The sequence below is a fragment of the Capra hircus genome, chromosome 9, assembly GCF_001704415.2.
Source record: "Capra hircus breed San Clemente chromosome 9, ASM170441v1, whole genome shotgun sequence".
Taxonomy (NCBI): domain Eukaryota; kingdom Metazoa; phylum Chordata; class Mammalia; order Artiodactyla; family Bovidae; genus Capra; species Capra hircus.
In genome coordinates this window covers 21102293-21122861 of record NC_030816.1, presented here as the reverse complement: position 1 = coordinate 21122861, position 20569 = coordinate 21102293, and the positions used below count along the sequence as shown (strand labels likewise).

General features: G+C 36.9%; 1 protein-coding gene across 2 annotated transcripts in view; it reads left to right on the top strand.

Annotated features, from left to right (window-relative positions):
• The window catches only part of KPNA5 (karyopherin subunit alpha 5), a 50232-nt gene that overhangs the window by 9698 nt on the left and 19965 nt on the right, over positions 1–20569 (top strand). For both annotated transcript variants that reach the window (XM_005684531.3, XM_013966411.2), the window contains exons 6-7: positions 4704–4835; positions 6731–6819. In XM_005684531.3, coding sequence (XP_005684588.1) covers positions 4704–4835; positions 6731–6819 — 221 coding nt within the window. The remainder of the gene's footprint in view (positions 1–4703; positions 4836–6730; positions 6820–20569) is intronic.

Below are 20569 nucleotides of genomic sequence, written 5' to 3'. Positions count from 1 at the left end.
GTCCAGTTCTAACTGTTGCTTCCTGACCTGCATATAGGTTTCTCAAGAGGCAGGTCAGGAGTCTGGTAATTCCCATCTCTTTCAGAATTTTCCACAGTTTATTGTGATCGACACAGTCAAAGGCTTTGGCATAGTCAATAAAGCAGAAATAGATGTTTTTCTGGAACTCTCTTGCTTTTTCGATGATTCAGCGGATGTTGGCAATTTGATCTCTGGTTCCTCTGCCTTTTCTAAAACCAGCTTGAACATCGGGGAATTCACGGTTCACGTATTGCTGAAGCCTGGCCTGGAGAATTTTGAGCATTACTTTACTATTATGTGAGATGAGTGCAGTTGTGCGGTAGTTTGAGCATTCTTTGGCATTGGCTTTCTTTGGGATTGAAATGAAAACTGACCTTTTCCAGTCCTGTGGCCACTGCTGAGTTTTCCAAATGTGCTGGCATATTGAGTGCAGAACTTTCACAGCATCATCTTTCATGATTTGAAATAGCTCAACTGGAATTCCATCACCTCCGCTAGCTTTGTTCATAGTGATACTTTCTAAGGCTCACTTGACTTCACATTCCAAGATATCTGGCTCTAGATTAGTGATCACATCATCATGATTATCTGGGTCGTGAAGATCTTTTTTGTACAGTTCTTCCATGTATTCTTGCCACCTCTTCTTAATATCTTCTGCTTCTGTTAGGTCCATACCATTTCTGTCCTTTATCGAGCCTATCTTTGCATGAAATGTTCCCTTGGTATCTCTAATTTTCTTGAAGAGATCTCTAGTCTTTCCCATTCTGTTGTTTTCCTCTATTTCTTTGCATTGATCACTGAGCAAGGCTTTCGTATCTCTTCTTGCTATTCTTTGGAACTCTGCATTCAGATGCTTATATCTTTCCTTTTCTCCTTTGTTTTTCGCCACTCTTCTTTTCACAGCTATTTGTAAGGCCTCCCCAGACAGCCATTTTGCTTTTTTGCATTTCTTTTCCTTGGCGATGATCTTGATCCCTGTCTCCTGTACAATGTCACGAACCTCATTCCATAGTTCATCAGGCCTTCTATCTATCAGATCTAGGCCCTTAAATCTATTTCTCACTTCCACTGTATAATCATAAGGGATTTGATTTAGGTCATTCTTGAATGGTCTAGCGGTTTTCCCTACTTTCTTCAATTTGAATCTGACCTAAAATCTATCTGTCAGCTAGAGTCTTTACGTAGTAGTGCTGTAAGGGCTGGGAATCATGGTTTGGTCATTCACTTTATTTGTAAGCTCTGAGTCCAAACTAAAACCTAAGCCTTCTGATAGCAGTTTATTATTTGGCTCTTCAATTCTAAGTGATTGAAAGAAGAAATGAATGGATAAAATTGAATGTTAGTTTAAACAATACATTGTATAAGGCATTGTAGTTACAGATTGGTAAGATATTTTTCTCTTTGTAGAAACTCTTCACTCTGTTGGGGAAGACAAACACCTAAATAGATCTGTGATACTATAGTATGCTTAGTGCTAACAGAAAATTATACAAAGTACTTTGAGAGCAGAGAGAACATAACAGCTTATGTTTACAATGTTACACAGCTAGTCTTAAGAGGGAATGAGAGTTTAACAGGCTGAATAAAAGGAAAAGTAATTTCAGGTTGTGAAAATAGCATGTGTAGAAAGCACACAGTATTCAAGAATGTTGGGGATTTGAGTGTTTATCAATCATTGTGTGTGTGTTAGTCACTCAGTCGTGTCTCTTTGTAATCCTGTGGACTGTAGCCTTCCAGGCTCCTCTGTTCATGGAATTCTCCAGGCGAGAATACTGGAGCGAGTTGACATTTTGACCTCCAATTAATCATTATACTTGAAACCTAGTGAAATTCAACAGTGTGTTCTTGGGGCAGCTATATGGTGTGTCATATTATCCAAGTTAATATGAAATATGTTGTTCAAACCGTAGATCTAACTATACCAAAGAATGCCATACAATTGCACTCATCTCACATACTAGTAAAGTCATGCTCAAAATTCTCCCAACCAGGCTTCAGCAATACATGAACCGTGAACTTCCAGATGTTCAAGCTGGATTTAGAAAAGGCAAAGGAACCAGTGATCAAATTGCCAACATCCACTGGATCATCGAAAAAGCAAGAGAGTTCCAGAAAAACATCTATTTCTGCTTTGTTGACTATGCCAAAGCCTTTGACTGTGTCGATCACAATAAACTGTGGAAAATTCTGAAAGAGATGGGAATACCAGACTCCTGACCTGCCTCTTGAGAAACCTGTATGCAGGTCAGGAAGCAACAGTTAGAACTGGACATGGAACAACAGACTGGTTCCAAATAGGAAAAGGAGTATGTCAAGGCTGTATATTGTCACCCTGCTTATTTAATTTATATGCAGAGTACATCATGAGAAACGCTGGGCTAGAGGAAGCACAGGCTGGAATCAAGATTGCCGGGAGAAATATCAATAACCTCAGATATGCAGATGACACCACCCTTATGGCAGAAAGTGAAGAAGAGCTAAAGAGTGTCTTGATGAAAGTGAAAGAGGAGAGTGAAAAAGTTGGCTTAAACCTCAGCATTCAGAAAACGAAGATCATGGCATCCGGTCCCATCACTTCATGGGAAATAGATGGGGAAACAGTGGAAACAGTGGCTGACTTTATTTTTTTGGACTCCAAACTCACTGCAGATGGTGATTGCAGCCATGAAATTAAAAGACACTTGCTTCTTGGAAGAGAAGTTATGACCAACCTAGACAGCATATTGCAGAGCAGAGACATTAATTTATCAACAAAGGTCTGTCTAGTCAAGGCTATGGTTTTTCCAGTGGTCATGTATGGATGTGAGAGTTGGACTGTGAAGAAAGCTGAGCACAGAAGAATTGATGCTTTTGAACTGTGGTGTTGGAGAAGACTCTTGGGAGTCCCTTGGACTGCAAGGAGATCTAACCAGTCCATCCTAAAGGAAATCAGTTTTGAATATTCATTGGAAGGACTGATGCTGAAGCTGAAACTCCAATACTTTGGCCACCTGATGCGAAGAGCTGATTCTTTTGAAAAGACCCTGATGCTGGGAAAGATTGAGGGCAGGAGGAAAAGGGGACGACAGAGGATGAGATGGTTGGATGGTATTGCCAACTCGATGGACGTGGGTTTGGGTGAACTCCGGGAGTTGGTGATGGACAGGGAGGCCTGGTGTACTGCAGTTCATGGAGTCGGAAAGAGTTGGACACGACTGAGTGAATGAACTGAACTGAACTATACTAAGTTCTGTTCTGAGAGTGCATTTATCAGTCCAATAAAGTTACCCTAGGTACCTAACTAATACAATTGGCTATATAGTACTGTACTGTAAAAGGTTTATAATACTTTCCACACAAATAGTACATAAAAAACAACCAAAAAATAAAACATTTTTAATCTCATAGTATACTACCTTGAAAAGTACAGTAGTGTAGTACACCAGCTGGCAGGCAGGGGCTGACATGCCAGGCGAGAAGAGTTACTGATTGAAGGAGGGAGAGAAAGTGGGAGATGATAGAGCTGAAGGATTTTCAACAATAGGAGATGGAGGTTAAGCTGCAGTTTCACTCTTGCCTGATGTTGATGGAACACACGTTCACATCTTTGAAAGTTAGCATCTTGAAGGCTCATATGTAGGGGACTTACTGTAATTGAGAGGCCTCAAACTGGGGACCTACATGTTTGGCCTGCACATGTTTTAAAATATATGAATTCAGATATCAGGCTTTCAGAAGTTGAAGAATTTCAAATGGAAGTCTAGATTTAGGGCTTCTTTTTACAAATCAGAAGAATTGGCATTGTTGCCACATACTAAAGATCTAGTGGAGTTGAATAGGAGCTCTGCCCCCCCCTTTTTTTTTCTTTTTTAAAAATATAACTGCTTTCTCTAGTTTTATCTGTACTTTTCATGCCTTTCACCAATGCTTTTTATTACACTTTTATTAGTCATAATAATACCTACCTTAATGTGAGAAGTTGTCTAGGCCAAATATTTTTAAAGCTATTGTCACTATCCTCACTCCTTAATTTGCAGGTCTAATTTGCTAGTTTGTTAGAGAACCATGAGTTAAATTTTCTTCAATTACATCATTATAAATCCATCACAGATAAGTATATCTGAATTCTGATTGTTATGAGTAACTTCCCAGAGGCTCTGCTGCTTGAAAGAGTTCCACAAGTTCTTGTGGCTCTGCTAATAATGAACTCTTTCACCTTGAACTAACCACCTAAATGTATGGCTTTATAGTTTTTCTTACTTCTTAAGTGAGGAAGTTAGGAATAGATGATCCTTAGGGAAACAAAAGTAACCTTTTATGATTCTAAGTTCCATAAATATTCTATTAATTAAGTAGTGTGTATCATTTTGTTTTAAACTGCTTGATTTAGAATACCTGGCTCCCTAATAGTAAACATCAGGGGTCTTATGAAATATAAATTCAGATGTGTTCATTTATTGTCCATGGTTTTATAAATTTTTGTTATATTCTTCTCATTTCTTATTTTTCCGGATTAAAGAGTCCTTTTTTTAAAAAAATATTTTTACCTATCAAATCTGATTTCACATTGAATCTTATTTATCGTAAGTGAATCTTTCTCTCAAACTTATTCAGCTAACTCTTGACTCCCTCTCTTCTCCCTTTCTTCCTCTTTCTGACATTTCTTTGGGGCTTTCATTTATTTTGCTTTTGTTTTTCCTTAGTTTGAAGCTGCGTGGGCATTAACTAATATAGCATCTGGAACTTTTCTGCATACCAAAGTAGTGATTGAAACTGGGGCTGTTCCAATTTTTATCAAACTTCTTAATTCAGAGCATGAAGATGTTCAAGAACAGGTAAGTTTCTAACTTGAACTGTTTTATCTACTAGATTTTAATTTTCTGTTGAAAGTATCATTTGTGATTATGATTTGACATTCATTTTTACCAAGTTGCCTGTGCATTACATTTGTTAGAATATAATAATTTCTGTTTAGTGTCAAATTGGAAGGAAGAATGAACTGTTTTAGGTATAGTCCTGGCTCCTTTGTACATAGATTTCAGCTATTGAGAATTACTATTCCCATTTATAGAAGAGGATACTGAGACCCAGAAAAGATAGTAATTTACCCAAAGTCACAGCGAAGGACTGAGCCAGGTTTTAAACCTGGCTGATTTTTAAACCAGTCTGACTCCTTGTTCTTTAGATTATTTTATTGTTTCTTTTTAATATGTCATGTTATTTTTAATAAACCATTTTAGATTAGACTATATATAAATTATCATAGTTGTAACAGGGAAAATTTAATCACATAAGATTTTTACCATCTAGAGAAAGTCAAATGTTTTGTTATTTTTGTTTTGATTCATGTTCATGCAAATTGATCCGTAGATCTCACTACCATTCCATTTGTTTATTTATATATATATTTTTTATAATTTTTCCCACTTAACAATAGTATTGAGAGCTTTTTCTTATGGCATTAATTATTCTTGAAGAAAATTTTACTGATTACTCATTATCCATTCAGGTAGCTACCATAATTTATCTATTCCTCAGTAGTTGTACAATTATTTCTAGCTTATTGGTGTTAATATTGTGGTGAGCATCATTATATATCAATCTTGATAGTAATATGTCTTGACATTAATATATGCCTTGATTATTTCATTAGGGAAAAATGATTATACTCAAAGAAAAGCTTTTAAAGTGCTTTTACTATTTCAAAGTTGACTTCCAAAATGTTATAAAAATTGATATGCCACAAACAAAATACTTCCTAGGGTGCAAAATGTCATCATTTTAAAAACTTTTTCTTAAAAATCTGAAAAATAAACTTAGGTCTAGAGTAGATGTTAAAAATATTAGTGTAAATTTTAAATGTTAAAATGTAATTTTCCCAGTTGAAAAATTAACATATCTACTTTTGTACTTATATGAGAAACTTGAAATGAAAATATAATGATCATTTGCATTTGTGTAGTTTCTTATCTAATTGAAATTTAATACATAAATAATTTGATCTTTTACTGTCATTTATTTAACCTGGACTATCTCTAAGCTTATTTTTAAGCATTGATTCAAGACAGTGCTCACATTAGCTTTACCTTAGTTTACTATGCTTTATCTCTCCTTCCTTTCTTCTTTTACAAGTCAGTTCCTTCCCAGTGAGTGGATTCTTTGGCATAGTAGCAAACCTCTAGCATAGGTAATTGTAAAATTACCTAAATAGATATACAGTTGGCCCTTGAACAAAACAGGTTTGAATGCGTTGGTTCACTTACACACAGTTTTTTTTGTTTTTTGTTTTGTTTGTTTGCAATAAATACATACTGCAGTACTACACAATCTGAAGTTGGTTGAGTCTGCAAGTGATCTTGGGCCAACTTTGAAATTATATATCGATTTTCTACTGTGCAGGGGTTGATGCCCCTCACTGCCAAATTGTTCAAAGGTCAACTATATTTTGTCTCTCCATGTAGATTGGAAGTAGACAAACTATCTCCTTCTTATAGAGAATAAACATTTCACTAGCATGTAAGAAAAAATTTTTAAATGCCCTGTATTTTACTTTGACTAAGAATATTATTAAAGATACTTTTGAAGTTTTCCTTTCTTGTCTACTAGCATGTTTTTTTTAACATCTTGAAAATTTAACCAGTTTTTTCCTGTTACAATAACATTTCATTCTTAAGAGAGAATCTTCTTTAAGATATTGTTGTAAAAGAATATTTTTTATTATTTTTTGAAGGCTGTTTGGGCACTTGGTAATATTGCTGGTGACAATGCAGAATGCAGAGATTTTGTTTTGAATTGTGAAATACTTCCACCTCTTTTAGAGTAAGTACTTTAAGTTTATCACAATTAAATACTATTAACTTTTGGAAAAGCAAACTATTTTGTACACTATATTTCTACATACACATTTACTTCTTCAGTGATACTTTTAAATTTTGCTTATGTTTGGCCAAGCCTAAAATAGCTTGAAATTATATAAAACTAACAAAGAAAATTTCTGGTTGTATCATATCTGTCTTTTATGTTCCCTTAAGCCACACTTCACAGCACTCATTGCTTACTTGATGCCTACTGTGCTAAAACAATTATTCTAGAGAACAAGGATAAGTGTAGTTTTTAATACACTAAAAATTTTAAAGTTACTAAAGCAGATAATATTGAATGGATGAACAGATGATATGTTGAACTTGTCAGATTTTCATATTTGATTTTGAAATGTTCAGAGAACAGAGAAATTTTTTCAGAATTAGAATTTTACTTAAAATGACTCAGCTAGTGGTTCCTTTTTCTAATACTTTTTTTAAGAAAAGAAGCTCCCCATAATATAGGGTTCTTTACAGAAATGACATATAATTATTTGAAAGATAGGTTTATTTATCCAAGTTGGTTATCATTTACTGAGAGAATTTTTATTTAGGCTGAATACCATTGGCAAATAGTGAAAAAGGAAAAAGTAATTGAGGAGATATTTTGAAAGGGAAAATTTTACTCTTACCATTTCTATGCCATTTGCCATTCTTTCCAAGCTTAGAAATTAGAATATGTTTTTAAATACAATTTTGTTTTGTTTTTAGATACAAACAGAAAGAATATGTTTTTAGATACAGTTTTGCAAAATATATTTTATTGTTTTAGAATGTGTAACTTTCCATGGACAAAATGGATTTCTCAGCATCATTTCATTCAACTCACACTGAGTACTTAACTATGTTCAGGCCACTGAACCACTTGTGATTTCATTTACTTTGGGCTTATTCAAAATAATATCTGAGCAGTTAGTCCAATTATAAAGGAAAATACTGATTTAGGGTTCAATATCAGAATTATTTTGATGTTCATACTACTAAAAGTATCTCTTAAATTTTCAACTTAGGGTTTTTTTGGCCTGATTTTATGGTTTGTAGATTAACTGTGAGCACTTGGTTTCTCTTTTTACTTTGTCTCTAGGCCATATTCTTTGCTCTCTGTGTTTGGGTCATTTATTATTTGTTAATATTTAAAGTTGGTAATGGTTTGTGAAATGGTAAGTAAGCATTTCTTAGTTCTAATTACTCTAAATGTTCTGCTGCTGCTAAGTTGCTTTAGTCGTGTCCAACTCTGTGCGACCCCATAGACGGCAGCCCACTAGGCTCCTCTGTCCCTGGGATTCTCCAGGCAGGAATACTGGAGTGGGTTGCCATTTCCTTCTCCAATGCATGAGAGTGAAAAGTGAAAGTGAAGTCACTCAGTCGTGCCCAACTCTTAGCGATCTTTTAATTATGACAAAAGAAACCAAACTAAAAAACAAAGGTCTAATGAGAAACAAACAGTACCCAGCTATTGAATCATGGTTATAAACATAATAAATTTCAGAAAAAGAGTAGGTTTAGAAATTTTCAAAGTTTCATTAAAAAATTGAGAAAGGTGACAAGAAGGAAGGTATGTCAAGATGTTCTCACCGTGGTTGGTCAAAAGGAAAAATGGTATTAACTTTAAGAAGATTATGGATAATCTGTAGTTCACATTGAAGTTAAATTAACATTTAGCTAATGTGTTAAGTATGTATAAAATTTTTATCAATATAATACAGTTTTATCAGTTCTGCCTTTTGATTCTCAGTAAATGTAAAGCTTTTACTATTATGGACTTTATATACTGATATGGTGATTTAGTCACCAAGTCGTGTCTGACTCTTGCAACTTTATGGATAGTAGTCTGCCAGGCTCCTCTGTCCATGGGATTCTCCAGGCAAGAATACTGGAGTGGTTTGCCATTTCCTTCTCCAGTGGATCTTCTCAACCCAAGAATCGAACCCAGCTCTCTTGCCTTTCAGGCAGATTCTTTACTGACTGAGCTACGAGGGAAGATCCCAATATACTGATATAGCTTTGTTGTTTAAATTTAATGCAACTTTAATTTATAATACAGCAAATTTGGACAAGAAAAGATTTGTAATTTCTCATAATACTCCCATTAATACAAGGAGGATAATATGCATCACAGCTTGGCCAAGTACAGTCTTCATGCCAAATTTGGCCTGTCCTCTGTTTTTGAAAATTAAATTTTACTGGATCACATCAATTTGCTTACTTAATGTCTGTGGTTGCTTTCATGCTGTATCAGCAGAGTTCAGTGGCTGCAACAGAGGAAGGCCTGTGAAGCCAAAAGTATTTACTGAAAATAAATACTACTAAATAATACTAAAAATAAATAATACTTTGTCATTTCCTGATGTAGTAAGTCAGTATAACTAACTTATTTCTAAATGAATTATGGTTTTAGGAGGTTTCAAATACCGTTTATAGCAAAACTTTAAGAGCATATTTTTTGTGTGACAGAATATACGCAATAAAAAATTTACCATTTAAAAATGTACAATTTACTGCCACTCAGTATGTTCACAGTGTTTCTCAACCAGAATAACTATCTAGTTCTAGAACTTTCTGTCATCCCAAACAGAAGCCCCAATACCCTTTTTTCCAAGTACTTGGATACCTCTAATCTGTTTTCTGTCTCTGTGGATTTACCTATTCTGGATATTTTACATAAATGAAATCATACAGTGTGTGACCTTTTGTGTCTGCTTCTTTCACTTAGCATATGGTTTTCAGGGTTCATTCATATCGTAGAATGTATCAGTACTTCATTCTTCTTATAATTAAATAATATTCCATTATATGGATATACCACATTTTGTGGTACATTCATCATGTGATGGTCATTTGGGTTATATTTCCACCTTTTGGTTACTGTATATATGTAGTACTCCTGTGAACATTTGTGTGCAGGTTTTTGTTTGAACACCAGTGTTTTCAATTCTTTTTAGGTATATACCTACCAGTGGAATTGCTGAATAATGTGCTAATGCTGTCTTTACCTTTTATCACCAGAATTTTTCCATAGTAGCTGCACCATTGTATTTCTACCAGCAATGTGTGAGAGTTCCAGTTTCTCACCAACAGTTGTCTGTTGTTCTTTTTTTTTAATTGATTTATTTATTTTAATGGAGGCTAATTACTTTACAGTATTGTGGTGATTTTTGCCATACATTGACATAAATCAGCCATAGGTGTACATGTGTCCCCCCGACCCGAACCCCTCTCCCACCTCCCTCCCTATCCCATCCCTCTGGGTCGTCCCAGTGCACCAGCTTTCATTGCCCTGTTTCAGGTATTGAACTTGAACTGGTCATCTATTTCACATATGGTAATATACATGTTTCAGTGCTTTTCTCTCAAATCATCCCACCCTTGCCTTCTCCCACAGAGGCCAAAAGTCTGTTCTTTATATTTGTGTCTCTTTTGCTGTCTCATGTATAGGGTCATTGTTACCATCTTTCTAAATTCCATATATATGCATTAATATACTGTATTGATGTTTTTCTTTTTGGCTTACTTCACTGTGGATAATAGGCTCCAGTTTCATCCACCTCATTAGAACTGACTCAAATGTGTTCTTTTTAATAGCTGAGTAATATTCCATTGTGTATATGCACCACAACTTTCTTATCCATTCATCTGCCGATGGATATCTAGGTTGCTCCCATGTCCTGGCTATTATAAACAGAGCTGCAGTGAACATTGGCGTACACGTGTCTCTTTCAGTTCTGATTTCCTCAGTGTGTATGCCAAGCAGTGGGATTGCTGGGTTGTGTGGCAGTTCTATTTCCAGTTTTTTAAGGAATCTTCACACTGTTCTCCATAGTGGCTGTACTAGTTTACATTTTCACCAACAGTCTAAGAGGGTTCCCTTTTCTCCATACCCTCTCCAGCATTTACTGTTTGTAGACTTTTTGATAGCCACCATTCTGACCTGTGTCAGATGGGATCTCATTGTGGTTTTTATTTGCGTTTCTCTGATAATGAGTGATGTTGAGCATCTTTTCATGTGTTTGTTAGCCATCTGTATGTCTTCTTTGGAGAAATGTCTGTTTAGTTATTTGGCCTGTTTTTTGATTGGATCATTTATTCTTCTGGTATTGAACTGCATGAGCTGCTTGTATATTTTTGCGATTAATTCTTTGTCAGTTGCTTTGTTTGCTATTATTTTCTCCCTGTCTGAAAGCTGTCTTTCAGCTTGCTTATAGTTGCCTTTGTTGTGCAAAAGGTTTTAAATGTAATTTGGTCCCATTTGTTTATTTTTTCTTTTATTTCCATTACTCTGGGAGGTGGGTCATAGAGGATCTTGCCATGATTTATGTCAGAGAGTGTTTTGCCTGTTTTCCTCTAGGAGTTTTATAGTTTCTGATCTTACATTTGGATCTTTAATCCATTTTGAGTTTATTTTTGTGTGTGGTCTTAGAAAGTGTTCTAGTTTCATTCTTTTACAAGTGGTTGACCAGTTTTCCCAGCACCACTTGTTAAAGAGATTGTCATTCTCTATTGTGTATTTTTGCTTCCTTTGTCAAAGATAAGGTGTCCGTGCTGCTGCTGCTGCTAAGTCACTTCAGTTGTGTCCGACTCTGTGCAACTCCATAGACGGAAACCCACCAGGCTCCCCTGTCCCTGGGATTCTCCAGGCAAGAACACTGGAGTGGGTTGCCATTTCCTTCTCCAGTGCATTAAAGTGAAAAGTGAAAGGGAAGTTGCTCGGTCGTGTCTGACTCTTAGCGACCCCATGGATTGCAGCCTACCAGGCTCCTCCATCCATGGGATTTTCCAGGCAAGAGTACTGGAGTGGGGTGCCATTTCCTTCTCTGAAGGTGTCCATAGGTTTGTGGGTTTATCTCTGGGCGTTCTGTCTTGTTCCATTGATCTATATTTCTGTCTTTGTGCCAGTACCAAACTGTCTTGATGACTGTAGCTTTGTAGTATAGTCTGAAGTCAGGCAGATTGATTCCTCCAGTTCCATTCTTCTTTCTCAAGATTGCTTTGGCTATTCAAGGTTTTCCTAAGTATTTTATTCTTTTCGTTGGCAATGGTGAATGGGATTTTTTCCTTAATTTATCTTTGTTTTCTCATTGTTAGTGTATAGGAATGCAAGGGATTTCTGTGTATTAATTTTACATCCTGTAGCTTTACTATATTCATTGATCAGCTCTAGTAATTTTCTTGTTGTGTCTTTAGGGTTTTCTGTGTAGAGGATCATGTCATATGGAAACAGGAAGACTTTTACTTCTTTTCCCATCTGGATTCCTTTTTTTCTTTTTCTTCTCTAATTGCTGTGGCTAAAACTTCCAAAGCTATATTGAATAATAATGGTGAGAGTGGGCACCCTTATCTTATTCCTGACTTTAGGGGAAATGCTTTCAATTATTTGCCATTGAGGATAATGTTTGCTGTGGATTTATCCTATATGGCTTTTATTATTTTGAGGTATGTTCCTTCTATGCCTGCTTTCTGGAGAGTTTTTATCATAAATGGATTGTTGGATTTTGTCAAAGGCTTTCTCTGCATCTGTTGAGATAATCATATGGCTTTTCTTTCAATTTGTTAATGTGGTGTATCACATTGATTTGCAAATATTGAAGAATCCTTGCATCCCTAGGATGAAGCCCACTTGGTCATGATTTGTGATCTTTTTAATATGTTGTTGGATTCTGCTTGCTAGAATTTTCTTGAGTTTTCCATCTATGTTCATCAGTGATATTGGCCTGTAGTTTTCTTTTTTTGTGTGGCATCTTTGTCTTGTTTTGGTATTAGGATGATGGTGGCCTCATAGAATGAGTTTGGGAGTTTACCTTTGCAACTTTCTGGAACAGTTTGAGTAGGATAGGTGGTCGCGCTTCTCTAAATTTTTGGTTGAATTCACCTGTGAAGCCATCTGGTCCTGGACTTTTGTTTGTTGGCAGATATTTGATTACAGTTTCGATTTCCATGCTTGTGATGGGTCTGTTAAGATTTTCTATTTCTCCCTAGCTCAGTTTTGGAAGGTTATATTTTTCTAAGAATTCACCCATTTCTTCCAAGTTGTCCATTTTATTGGCATATAGTTGCTGATAGTAGTCTCTTATGATCCTTTGTATTTCTGTGTTGTCTGTTGTTATTTCTCCATTTTCATTGCTAATTTTATTGATTGGATTCTTCTCCCTTTTTTTCTTCATGAGTCTGGCTAATGGTTTGTCTATTTTATTCATCTACTCAAAGACCCACCTTTTAGTTTTGTTGATTTTTGCTATATCTCCTTTGTTTCTTTTTCATAAATTTCTGCTCTGATTTTTGTGATTTCTTTCCTTCTGCTAACTTTGGGGTCCTTCATTTCTTCTTTTTCTAGTTACTTTAGGTGAAAAGTTAGGTTGTTATTTGATTTTTCTCTTTTTTCTTGAGGAAGCTTGTATTGCTATGAACCTTCCCCTTAGCACTGCTTTCACTGAATCCCAGAGGTTTGGGATTGTCGTGTTTTCATTTTCATTCATTTCTATGCATATTTTGATTTCCTTTTTGATTTCTTCTGTGGTCTGTTGTTTATTCAGAAGCATGTTGTTTAGCCTCCATGTTTGTATTTTTAATAGTTTTTTTTTTCCTGTAGTTGACAGCTAATCTTACTGCATTGTGATCAGAAAAGATGCTTGAAATGATTTCAGTTTTTTTTAATTTACCAAGACTAGATTTATGGCCCAGGATGTGATCTATCCTGGACAATGTTCTGTGTGCACTTGAGAAAAAGGTGAAATTCATTGTTTTAGGGTGAAATGTCCTATAGATATCAATTAGGTCTAACTGGTCCATTGTATCATGTAAAACTTGTGCTTCCTTGCTAATTTTCTGTTTGGTTGATCTATCCATAGGTGTGAGTAGGGTATTAAAGTCTCCCACTATTACTGGGTTACTGTTAATTTTCTCTTTCATACTTGTTAGCATTTGCCTTATGTGTTGAGGTGCTCCTATGTTGGGTGCATATATATTTATGATTGTTATATCTTCTTGGATTGATCCTTTGATCATTATGTAGTGTCCTTTGTCTCTTTTCATGGTCTTTATTTCAAAGTCTATTTTATCTGATATGAGTATTGCTTCTCCTGCTTTCTTTTGGTCTCCATTTGCATGGAATATCTTTTCCCAGCCCTTCACTTTCAGTCTGTATGTGACCCTTGGTTTGAGGTGGGTTTCTTGTAGACAGCATTTATAGTGGTCTTGTTTTTGTATCCGTTCAGCCAGTCTTTGTCTTTTGGTTGGGGCATTCAGCCCATTTACATTTAAGGTAATTATTGATAAGTATGATCCTGTTGCCATTTTGTTGTTTTGGGTTTGATTTTATAAACCTTTTCTGTGTTTCCTGTCTAGAGAAGATCCTTTAGCATTTGTTGAAAAATTGGTTTGGTGGTGCTGAATTCTCTCAGATTTTGCTTGCCTGTAAAGCTTTTGATTTCTCCTTCATCTCTGAATGAGATCCTTGCTGGGTACAGTAATCTGGCTTTTTCTCTCATCACTGGTTCATTACTTCCATCACTTTCAGTATGTCCTGCCATTCCCTTCTGGCCTGAAGAGTTTCTGTTGAAGGATCAGCTGTTATCCTTATGGGGATCCCCTTGTGGGTTACTAGTTGCTTTTCCCTTGCTGCTTTTAATAGTTATTGTTTGTGTTTGATCTTCCTTAGTTTAATTAATATGTGTCTTGGGATGTTTCACCTTGGGTTTATCCTGTTTGGGACTCTCTGGCTTTCTTGGACTTGGGTGCCTATTTCCTTCTCTATTTTAGGGAAGTTTTCAACTATTATCTCCTGAAGTATTTTCTCATACCCTTTCTTTTTGTCTTCATCTTCTGGGATACCTGTGATTTGAATGCTGGTGCGTTTACCATTGTCCCAGAGGTCTCTGAGGTTGTCCTCATTTCTTTTAATTCTTTTTTGCTTTTTTCCTCCCTGTTCATTTTTCCACAATTCTATCTTTCACCTCACTTATTCTCTCTTCTGCCTTAGTTATTCTACTGTTGGTTCCCTCTAGGGTGCTTTTGGCCTCAGTATTACGTTATTCGTTATTTATTGGCTCTTCATTTCTTCTAGGTCCTTGTTAAACATTTCTTGCATCTTCTCAGTCCTTGTCTGTAGTCTGTGTATCTATAACTCCATTTTGTTTTCAAGATTTTGGATCATCTTTAATATCATTTATTCTGGATTCATTTTTAGGTAGACTCCTTGTCTCCTCCTCTTTTGTTTAGTTTGGGGGGTATTTATCATGTTCCTTTACCTGCTGAATATTTATCTGTCTTTTCATTTTGTTTAGATTGCTGTGTTTGGGGTGCCCTTTCTGTAGGCTAGAAGTTCATAGTTCCTCTTTATTGTGGAGTCTGCTTCCTGTGGGTGGGGTTGGACTAGTGGCTTGTCAAGGTTTCCTGCTTGGGGGAGCTTGTATCTGTGTTCTGGTGGGTGGAGCTGAATCTGTTCTCTCTGGAGTGCAATGAAATGCCCAGTAGTGAGTTTTGGGGTGTCTATGGGTTTGGCATGGCTTTGGGCAGCCTGTTTTTTAATGCTCAGGGCTTTGTTCCTGCTTTGCTGGAGAATTATCATTGTATGTCTTGCCCTGGAACTTGTTGACTCTTGGGTGGAACTTGGTTTCAGTGTAGGTATAGAGACTTTTGGGTGAGCTGTTGTCTGTAACTGTTCCCTGGAATCAGGAGTTCTCTAATGTTCTTAAGTTTTAGAGTTAAGCCTCCTGCCTCTGGCTTTCAGTCCTTCTCTTACAGTAGCCTCAAGACTTCTCCATCCATAAAGCACAGATGATAAAACATCTAGGTTAATGGTGAAACAATTCTCCTCAGCGAGGGACACCCAAAGAGATTCAGAGTTACATAGAGAAGAGAAGTAGGAGGGAGAGGTGACCAGGAAAAGAAGAGGGAGAGTCAAAAAGGAAGTGAGCAATCTAGCCAGTAATCAATTCCCTAAGTGCTCTCCACAATCCAGAACACCCAGAGAGATTCACAGAGTTACATAGAGAAGAGAAGACGGAGGGAGATAGAGGTGACCAGGAGGAGAAGACGGGGAGTCAAAATGAGAGAAACCAGTCTAGCCAGTAATCAGTTCCCTAAGTACTCTCCACAATCCAGAACACCCAGAGAGATTCACAGAGTTACATAGAGAAGAGAAGAGGGAGGGAGATAGAGGTGACCAGGAGGAGAAGATGGGGAGTCAAAATGAGAGAAACCAGTCTAGCCAGTAATCAGTTCCCTAAGTGTTCTCCACAGCCCAGAACACCCAGAGAGATTCACAGAGTTAAGTAGAGAAGAGGAGAGGGAGTAAGGAGATTGAGGTGACCTGGGAGAGAAAAGGGAGAGAGAGCAGTCAAGCCAGTAATTACATCCCTAAGTGAAAATGGATATTGAAGATTAGATTCTTAGATGTACAAAATTGATTAACAAATACCAAAATGCAAAGAATAAATATCTAGAATAGAGGTTAGACTCTCAAAAATACAATATAAAAATTACAAAACAAAATCAATCACAAAAATTTTAAAAGAAATATATATATATGAAATTTGCTTTAAAAATAGGGTCTTTTTTTTGCAAGGTAATAGTAGGTTATCAAAGTGAAAGTTAAAGGCATAATAAAGAACTTGAAAAAAATTAAAAAGTGATAATAGTAAAAATATACCTAGGAATTTCTCTGGAGCTGTTGTGGGCAGTGTGGGTCAGTTCAGTTTCAGATAGTTCCTTGTTCCAGCTTTTACTCAAGGTCAACTTATGGTCTATAGGCCCCCTCCAATGCAGTTAATGTTAACTACAGGGTTTTAATCTGTTGTACCCCTCACTTCCAGAGCGGTTCCCTCTTTGTTTATTTTGGCTTCCTTTGTTTGCAAGTCTCTTTAGTGTCTAATTTTTGCCCTAACACAAGGGGGCAAAGGTGGTTACTTATTTAGGCTCACTTGTTCAGTTGTGGGGAGGGAGGGACACTGCAAACAAATATCTGGTGTCGGGGGAGTGGTCGCAGCATATGGACCACACTGAGCTTGCCACAACCCAAAGCAGCATGTGCTTCCTGGATCTACACTGCTCAGGCACCAGGGCATTCTGCAAGGTCACTGTCCCAAGTGGACCCTGCGTTTTATGCACTTCCCAGGTCTAAACCACGCAGGTTCTTGGGTACTCCACAAGGGCACAGACCCAGTTAGGCATGCATTTGTGCCCTTCCCAGGTCCAAGCAGCTCAGGTGACCAGGTGCTTGGCGAGCGCACTGTCCCAGATGGGCTGTGCGTGCATCTGAATCACCTCCCTGGTCCCAGGCGCTTGGTTTCCCGGGTGCACTGCAATGGCACCGTTTCAGGTGGTGTGTGTGTTTCTTCTGGGGAGTTGATCTCAGGCTGCAATCCTCCTGGTGGATGTCAACCACCCAGGATCCCAGGAAGACGTGCTTAGCAACTGGGTGCCTGCTCAGTTTGGTGGAAGATGCTGAAATGTTGGTCTCTGGGGCCGCCCTTGCCTTCTGGCTGCCTCTCTGCCTCCAGGCTGGGTAGGGGTGAGGAGGGGCCTATTCACAGCTGTCTAGGACATAGGCCTTAGAGCCCCTCTTGGGAAAGTTCTTTTTTTTTTTTTTTTTTTTTTTGTCTCTCTGGAGATCCCACAGTTTTGGTTGCTATCTCATGTTAGATCCTTCATATTGTCCTCAGGGCATTCAGGCCCTGTCTGATGATACAACCCAGCCTCAGCAAGCCCCTGGGCTACTTCTCCACTGGCAGTGGTGGTTAGGCACATAATGTGTGGGTTTTGGTTTTTTTCCTCCCGGTTATGTTGCCCTCTGAGATTCCAAAACTCCCCACAGACCTGCCTCTGAGAGGGTTTCTACTGTGGAAACTTCTCCTCCTTCACAACTCCCTCCCCAGGACAGATATCCATCCCTAAATCTTCTCTTTTTTTTCCTTTTATGTTTTGTCCTACCTCCTTTCAAAGAGAATGGGTTGCCTTTCTGGGTGTCTCGTGTTCTCTGCCAGCATTCAGAAGTTGTTTTGTGGAAGTTGTGCAACATTCAAAGGATCTTTTGAGGAATTTATGGGGGAGAAAGTGGTCTTCCCATCCTATTCCTCTGCCATCTTCTGTTGTCCGTTATTCTGATTAAAGCCATCCTAGTGGGTATGAGGGGAGAAGGCAATGGCACCCCACTCCAGTATTCTTGCCTGGAAAATCCCATGGATGGAGGAGCCTAGTAGGCTGCAGTCCATGGGGTTGCGAAGAGTTGGACACGACTGAGCGACTTCACCTTCACTTTTCACTTTCATGCATTGGAGAAGGAAATGGCAACCCACTCCAGTGTTCTTGCCTGGAGAATCCCAGGTACAAGGGAGCCTGGTGGGACAGGGTCACACAGAGTTGGACACGACTGAAGTGACTTAGCAGTAGCAGCAGTGGGTATGAGGTGGTATTTAATTTTGCTTTGATTTACATTTCCTAATGACATTGCATATCTTTTCATACATTTGTTTGCTATTTGTGTATCTTCTTTGGAGAAATATCTAAGTCCTTTGCATATTTTTTAATTCAATTGTCATTTTGTTGTTGAGTTGTAAGAATTCTTCATGTGTTCTGGATAGATTCTTATCAGATAGATGATTTTAGAATATCTTTTGCATTCTGTGGGTTTTCTTTTCACTCTTGATAATTTCTTTGATTCACATAATTTCTGATTTTGATGAAGTCCAGTAGTATCTATTTTTTTCTTTTATTACTTATATTTTCAGTGTCATATGTAAAAAACTGTTGCCAAATTTAAGGTCATGAAACACTGTGTTTTCTTCTAAGTTTTACCTCTTACATTTGCATTTTTGGTCCATCTTGAGCTAATTTTTTTGTGTGACTTGAGATACATGTGGACATCCACTTGTTCTGACATGTTTGCTTGAAGAGACTCTTCTCTCCTTGTTGAATGATCTTGATACCTTTGGTGAAAAGGCATTGACCATCCATATGTGAGTTGAATCTACAGGCAGATTCTTTACCCAGTGAGCCACCATAATGTTGCATAAAAGTGGCGACATTATGTTTTTTATCACTCATTCACCATTGAAAATAATGTTAGCTGTGGGTTTTCATAAATATCATTTACTTATTGAGATGGTTTCCTTGTCTTAGGTTATTGAGTGTTTTTATCATGAAGAGGTGTTGGGATCTGTTAAATGCTTGTTCTGCATCAGTTGACATGATCACGTTTTGTTTTGTTTTCCTTTATGCTGTTAATGTGGTGAATGTATTGTTTGGTCTTTGTTTATTGAACCATCTTTGCATTCCTAGGATAAATCTCAGTAGGTCATAGTATATAATTCTTCTAATATGTTCCTGGATTCAGTTTCCTAGAATTGTGTTGAAGATTTTTTTGTATCTGTTAGTAACACACACACACACACACACACACACTCTTGTCATGTCGGCTTTGGTATCAGGGTAATGCTGGCATCATAAAATAAGGTAGGAATGTTCTCTTTTATTTCCTAGAAGAGTTTGAGAAGGATTTAATTCTTCTATAATGTTTAGTAGAATTTACCAGTGAAATTGTTTCGTGTTTGACTTTTCTTTATTAGGAGGGTTTGATTACTCATTATCTTTAATTGTTATATATCTATTTAGATTTTCTGTTTCTTCTTGAATCAGTTTGGTAGTTTATGTGTTTCTGAGAAATTGTTCATATCCTTTGCATTATCCAATTTGTTGGCTTATAGTTCATAGCATTCTCTTATAATTACTTGTGTTTCTGAAAGGTAAGTAGTAATATCCCTAACTCTCATTCCTGATTTAAGTCTTTTATTCTTTGTCAGTCTGGGTAAATGTTTATTTTGTTGATTTTTCTTTCAAAGTGTCAACTCTTGATGGAGTTCATTTTCTCCAGTGTTTTTCTCTTCTCTGTTTCATTTATCTCTGCTCTTTGTTATTATTGCCTTTTTTCTTCTAGCTTGGGGTTTAGTTTGCTGCAGATTTTTTAGTTTCTTAATTAAGATGAAGGTTTATGTTATTTATTTGATATCTTGTTTAATGTAGGTGTTTTCAGTTATAATTCTCTCTGTGAGCTTTCAGTGAACTCTGTAAGTTTTAGTATGTTGGGTTTTCATTTTCAGTTATTCTGAAATATTTCCTCATTTCCTGGTGATTTTTTTTGACTTATTGGTTGTCTAAGATTATGTTACTTAATTTCCACATATTTGTGAATTTTCCAGTTTTTCATCTTTTAGTGATTTTTAGCTTCATTCCATTGTTCTCTGTATGATTTCAATCTTTAAAAATATATAGGATTTACCTTGTGGTCTAATATATGGTATATCCTGGAGAATATCCCATGTGCACTTGAAAAGAATGTATGCTCTCCTGTTAATGAGAAGAGTGTTGTATGTGCTGTGCTTGGTCATGTCCAACTCATTGTGTCCCCATAGACTGTTAGGTGTCTTGCTATTAGTTGATGTATAGTGTTGATGAAGTCCACTATTTTCTTATTGATCTTCTGTTTAAGTGTTCTAGCTATTACTGAAAACTATATTAAGGCCTTTATGATGGTACAGCTGTCTATTTCTCTCTTCAGTTCTGTCAGTTTTTGCTTTGTTGCTAAATGTTGAAACTTCATAATGGATTGTGATTCTTATCAGCATGTAATGTTATTTATCTCTTAAGCAGTTTTTCTCTTGTCTATTTTTCTAATATTAATACAGCTATGCTGGCTCTCTTTGGGTTATTATTTGCACAGA